The sequence below is a fragment of the Lolium perenne genome, chromosome 2 (assembly GCF_019359855.2).
Source record: "Lolium perenne isolate Kyuss_39 chromosome 2, Kyuss_2.0, whole genome shotgun sequence".
NCBI classification, from domain to species: Eukaryota; Viridiplantae; Streptophyta; class Magnoliopsida; order Poales; family Poaceae; genus Lolium; species Lolium perenne.
The window spans coordinates 308,881,567-308,888,370 of NC_067245.2; the positions used below are offsets into that span (position 1 = coordinate 308,881,567).

Here is a 6,804-nt window from a genome sequence, read left to right on the forward strand (position 1 = left end):
ATTGTCCATTTTTCAGATAATTTTTTGTGTATGGAATAGTGTTCCAGAAGGAATAAATATATGATTAGGTTGAATGCCATATTTTGATGCAAGATTGTAAATTGCGTATGGAATGGTGTTCCAGTAATAAATACTGAATTTATTTAAGGTGCAATGCATTTGTATTCTACAATTTGTGTGTTGTGGTCTGTCTCATATGAGATCTACTCTCTTGGCGAGAAAACTAATCTGCCATTTCTAGTGTGATCAACCCATCCAATCCAAAAAGAAAATTTTTGCAAAATAGAATTCTCAATCCGTATGATGCCTCTACAACGCATACAACCATTGCATAGATTCTGTAGCTATGTTGCAACGCTTATACCATTGGTTACCAACGCGTCTCTATGCGTTGCCTTATACCTTTGCAACACCCAAAAACGCAACGCATTTTTATCCGTTGGTACGGGCCTTTGCAACGCCTATATTTACCTTTAGATACACATGAATGCGTTGCTGTAGGCAGGGTCTTGTTGTAGTGACGGAAGAAGTAACAGGCAGCTCCGTGGCGTGTGCTCCCTTAGTCCGATGGCGCGGTAATGTACTCCCTTCGATTCATATTAATTGACTTCAATATGGATATATCTAGACACATTTTAGTTCTAGATACATCCATATTAGAGTCAATTAATATGAACCGGAGGGAGTACTGTTTTGCTTTTGCCAGCATCGGACCGAGGTTGCAGGCTTCCCCATGCGTGACATGTCGTGACTCGTGCGTTATGCAGAGTCATCGAAAACTTCCAGTTCAAGATAGCATGACGACGAGCAACGTTCCGACATCATGTTCCGGCAGCATGATGCCACGCTTATCATGCAACACTTGGCTGAGACGAGCCAAGCCCTAATACGTGCGGATCTTAGAACCCAAAGAAAAAAAATGGAGAACTTCTTCCACCGTGTGAGTTACAGGGATGTACGGGTGCGTTTGGTTTGAGCCCCAACAAGCCCTACCAAAATTTTGGCATGACCAAAATATTGGCAAAGTCTTGTTGTTTGGAGTATAGCCATTGCCCATCCAAAATTTTGGTTGAATAGTACGTCTGTTTGGTTTGCAACCAAACTGACTTGGCATGCATTTACGTCTTATATTGGCCAATTCTTCATTTGATGCCAATTCAATCAATAATTGTTCATAAAGTAGTTTTTTAAGAACAAGAAATTCGTGAGCCAAATAATCCTAAGGGACTACGGCATGCAGTTCGAAGCAGCTAGCTCAATTGTATGAACCAATAAAATAGAACGCTTAAAGATGTTTTGTAATACTAATTCTTAAATTGATAGTAGTACGATAGTTAGCAGAATGATGGCTCTACCACCAAAAATAAAATTTCTCGCTGGACCATCGATGCGTGTTGGCCAGTATAGCAAGGGAATGCAATAATCACATGGGGCCCACCAGGAAGAAGCAGGTGGTGGAGCTGCCAATATTTTGGCGATGGATTTCTGCGCCCTCGCGTGGGCGGAAATCACACGGGCAACCAGGGGCGAACTTTGGCGAGCCAATTTGTGGGCTTCACTCCAAACAACTAACAAATGCTGTGGGCTTGCCAATTTTTTTGGTGTGGCAGGTGTTGGTTGTAAACCAAACATACCCTACGTCCCTGTGACTCGCCCGCACGATTCAAATTTGAAAACCTGGGATAAATCTAGTGCTGCCAATGGGTAAGACAGAGTGAGACAGCAAGAGAGACATGTCACGGCCGTACTTTTGGCAGCATTCCATTTGTTATCTGAAGCTCACCATGCAGTGCAACTGAAGAGGATCCAACGATTCTAAAAAAAAAAGGATCCAACGCTGTTTCAAGCTTGAATACTGCTAGTCTAGCTGAAGTCCAGATCAATTTGAAAATGGTTGACATGTCTTCTACTGTCTAGGGGTTATTAAGTAATCCAAAATGCTCGATATTTTGGGCCAAGAGGTCATAACTTGTGCCTAATTAAATCCAAAGCGCCTGTTGTTAGACCAGGAAAGCCGTCACCATCCTTAACGCACGTGATGGAACAGCGACGCCTGATTGATGCGGTCTCCGCTGCGTGCAGACAGAGCAGCAGGGCTGCTGCTGCGATTTTTTGTTTTGTTCTTGAGACAGGCTGCTGCTACGAATAAACAACCAGATCAAAGGAGCCGACATAAGTCGTTGCACATGGGGGCCCAGTGGGGTGGCTAAGTGGGCTATTTGGGCTTACAGGCCGACTTTCATTTTTCCATGTGTTGTCTCTGACCTTCCTGAAAAACAAATGTAATCTCTGAGGCGTTCCTTATCTGTTTATTGTTTTCTCGCGACATGTGCAGCAGTTCAGCAGCTGTGGTCACCACAGATTCCTCTGAAAAAAAAGACATCTACCCTTGATTAGGCGACATATTATACAACAAATTAGAGAGCGATATCGGTGCACACTGTATTACTAGTTGAATGCCCGTGCTTCGCTACGGTTTCTTAAATGTTTTTTCTTTGAACCTCTTACACATATAAAGCATGTAGTAGATGACTTGTGTGTTTGTAACAAATAAGTGCATAATTTCATTTGTAAAAAGCGTTGGGATCTTGCATTCGAGCCATCGTCGGTGGAATGTGAGTACTAGTATACTATACTGTTCCGGCGAACAATGTGCAAACGTCAAGAACATCAAAATATACGCGCGTGGAGGTGTTGCTTGATTTTAATTCTTTATTTAGATAGTTCTACCGACTGTCATGTTTTGGCATCCGAGCTACATGTAGCTCTTTATTTTTAAAAACTTAAAATTTCTATTGTAAAGTTTTTTGAAAAATCTGATATAAAATCTTAGAGGTAGCCAATGGTGTACAATCTGAACGCAAATTGAACTTTATTCTATGCTACACGAAATTGATAAAATCTGACAAATTTAGTAGTTCTGGAATGTGCACTATTTTCTATAAAATTTGTCAGAATTTGTTTTTTTTCGTAGCCTAGGATATGATGTAGTTTTTGTATTGAGATTTTACACCAATGAAGTATACATCATTAGCTATCTCTTGAATTTTTAATTCGGATTTTTTTTTTAAATTTTGAAGTACAAATTATGAGTGTTTGCAAATAAAGGGCTACGTTAGCTCGACTTTCGTTTTAAGTTTTCCTAGTTCTACCATCTTATTTAGCATGGTGAGGCGGTGGCCACATTCTAGAAGCATAATATCCTCGCTTCGGTCATAGGGTGGGTTGTGGCCTACCCTGAATTTTTTAGAACCATGTTTTCACCTTCTACCTCAAGTTCATCCCGCCACCGGTCTCCTCTCATTGGCCATTCGCTTGTCACTGCTCGGCCTAGTGGTGTAGCCACATTGAGATCTCTATGGTCAATTGATCACACAACTTTTTGGCAAATACTTTGTATGCTAGTATAAATAAAGTAAAAAAAAAGACATGTATTTGACATCACATATTTTAAAATGGCTTCAAGTTCTTGCTTCCAGGGACGGAGACAACGGGGGAGGGGGGGGGGGGGGCTGCGCCCCCCTATGCTCATGATTTTCCTTTGAACACAAGCCATGGTAGCTCCTTATTTCTATGATTTTAGCTAGTTTTGCCCCCTCATACTGAGATTGCCCCTCTTATACTTCATTCCTGGCTCCGTCTTGCTTCTCCACTGACTCATCCCCACAAGAAGAGGAGATTCAACATCAGCCCCACAAAAAGAGGAGATTCAACTGTAAGCAGCCTGCAAGCAGGAGAGGGGATATTCCGCAACTACCTGCTGAGTGCCTTGCTTTGATTGAGTACTTTTTCATGTTGTATTGTTGTGTCCGGATGGTTACCCTTTTTTGATCTAACCTTAAATCCCCCAACGCAATGTACTAATATTTTGGAAATCCTCAAATCATTCAGTTTCCACTTGTTGTAATTGTAGAATCGACTATAAAGAGGAATAGTTACATTGCTTCGATTTTCCATAACCATGAAGCAAACAAGCTTGCATTTTTTTTCATTACTATTTGTGGGAGATGATGAACAAACCAGAGATGCTGGATTTCGATGGCGTACCTTGATGTCGACATCCAATTCAATGTGATATTGATAGTGAGACCTAAACTGAAGATGAAACATCACTCTTGGGCTTGCATATAATTTTCTTTTATATGCACCCACCCTTTAATTTTCTCCGCGCTAGCCGCTGCCTTCGGTGGTGCGCTATTGCCGGAGGTGGGGGCTTGTGGAGTTACGTCTGGTGGATCTTCTATCACCCGGTTATCTTTGTGTTCATCGATGTGGTTAAAGGTTTGACTCTTCCTACCAATAATTATCGTCATTGTTGATAATTGTTGCTTCGGTGCGCTAATCTTTTGGGGACTTAGCATGATGATTTTTGCCTGACTACTATAATAAGCTCTAGTTTGACAGTTTTTGCCCGGCTCCAGTGATCGAGGAGCGACGAGAGCGGCGTCTTTGGATCGCTCCAGTGCTCATAATTGTTGTTAGGTGATGCAGTAGCCTATTTGTGATTTTTATAATTTTACTTGTTATTTATGCTAGATACAATGATTATTAACAATTAATCGGTGGCACCTTTTGCAAATAAATTATATATAGGCGCGTACTGCAGCGTTTCCTTTAGAGAGAGCCAAATCAGTAAAGCCGTTTTCAGTTCTAGAGCAGGTGGCTCGTAATGCACCGATCGAAGCTTGTACGTACCAACATCGTGTGTGTAGTGTCTGCTCTAGTGATGCGCATTTCACGATATCCTCGTTCTATTTCAGTGGCCGTATGATGAGTTCTTTCTACGACACGGTCTCTGCCACCTCGGATAATCATCATGAGCAGAGTACGTGATCAAGCTTTTTAGGCTCCGCTACCAGTATTCCGTACCGAGGCACCCGCCAGAAATCATAAGAAACCAAGCCACCCGCCAAAAATTACTCTGTCCGTCCGCACGAACAACGTGCCCCGACCTGACGATTTTGAAACGCGGCACCAACTCTCTCCACCCTCCACTCACCGCCGCTAGCTACTTGAACCCAAGAAAAAATCCGACTTCTCTAACCCAACCCAAGCCAGCCAATCCAGCTGGGTCGAGCACGACACGAGCGAGCTGACCTTTCCCCACCATTCCATCCATCCCCACGCTGATCGATTCTCCGACGACCAACGCTCCGGCGACCCATAGCAGAGCGATGAAGTCTCTGGGCAGCCGCGACAAGCTCCAGGCGGCGGCGGCGGCGTCGGGCCACCGGCGCGTGCTGCTGCTGGTCTTCGCCTCCTGCTTCGCCTTCGCCACCTTCCTCACCTTCCTCTACAGCTCCTCCAGCTTCGCCTCCGCCACCACCTCCCGCTACGGCTCCTCCTCCGCGGCCTCCACCACCTCACCCCTCTCCGGCTCCGGCCCCGGCGGCGCGCTGCCGCTCCCAGTCTTCGACGCGCTGGTCCACTACGCGTCCTTCTCCAACGCGACGCACCGGATGACGGACACGGACATCCGGGCCATCTCCGCCATCCTCCGCGCGCGCGGGCCCTGCAACCTCCTCGTCTTCGGCCTGGGCGCCGAGTCGCCGCTCTGGCTGGCGCTCAACCACGGCGGCCGCACCGTGTACCTGGACGAGAACGAGTTCTACGTCAAGTACCTCGAGCCGCGCCACCCAGGGCTCGAGGCCTACGACGTGTCCTACACCACGAAAGTACGCGACTTCAAGGACCTGCTGGAGGCGGCGCGGTCCACGCGCGCCGCCGAGTGCCGGCCGGTCCAGAACCTGCTCTTCTCCGAGTGCCGCCTCGCCATCAACGACCTGCCCAACGAGCTCTACGACGTGCCCTGGGACGTGGTCCTCATCGACGGGCCCTCCGGGTGGAACCCCAACTCGCCCGGGCGCATGCCGTCCATCTTTACCACGGCGGTGCTGGCGAGGTCGGGCGCCACGGCGGCCAAGGGCCCCACGGACGTGCTGGTGCACGACTACAACTTCGAGCTGGAGCAGGTGCTCAGCAAGGAGTTTCTCTGCGACGAGAACCGCGTCGCCGGCAGCGGCACGCCCTCGCTCGCGCACTACGTCATCCACCCGGGCAGCGCTGGCGCAGGATTCTGCTCCGCCGGCCAAGAAAACAGCGGCCAAGCGGCCGGGGAGAAGACGCGCAAGTGATCTAATCTCGTCGAGAAACCATTACTTCAGTAGGGATCCTCGCCTCTTCTCCGGCTAATTCTTCCCCCCCTCGAGTCTCGACTCGATCTTCCTTCCCTGCTACTACGATTTTTCTCCTTTCTTCTTTTGTCACATATTATAAGTTTGTTATTTTTTTGGGAACAATAATTGTAACTAGCAGCAGCTTCATCAGAGTGTAAAGAATCGATCTTGATGATATGATTGCCTCGAGAAAGAGAAATAGAGGCCAAATTACACTAAACAAATTGTTGCAGCCATGAGCATGATCCGTTTGTGCTGGTGGGTTGTTGGATCCATCCCATTCCAACCCATCCGGTCGCTTTCTTCACCTTGCGTGCGTTGCGTAGCTCGGCCATGAAAAAGTGGATCACCAGCTCGTCCTCCTCGTCGTATCGCCCATTAATGAGCGGGCCTCCATTGATCAGATCAAGACGGGCCTCGGATCAGCCATCAACCAGATCGTCGTCGAGTCGCCGTCGCTCTTATATGAGCTGATGTTCACTTGTATCCGTGCCTCCTCAGCAAAAAGGTAGCCGTCTTCCGCAGCAACGTCCGACGGCTCAACAAATTTCTGGTGCCCTTTTCTGGTATGGTGAGATGGGCACCATGTGTCGCCGACGTGGCAGTGAGCAGGCACACCCACCTGACA

At 47.0% G+C, this 6,804-nt stretch overlaps 1 protein-coding gene across 1 annotated transcript; it reads left to right on the top strand.

Moving 5' to 3' along the window:
• Window positions 1-4,951: 4,951 nt before the first annotated feature.
• On the top strand, window positions 4,952-6,400 carry LOC127336891 (protein IRX15-LIKE-like). Its single transcript, XM_051363754.2, has one exon. The coding sequence runs from the start codon at window positions 5,175-5,177 to the stop codon at window positions 6,132-6,134; it is 960 nt and encodes a 319-aa protein (XP_051219714.1). The 5' UTR covers window positions 4,952-5,174; the 3' UTR covers window positions 6,135-6,400.
• Window positions 6,401-6,804: the final 404 nt, after the last annotated feature.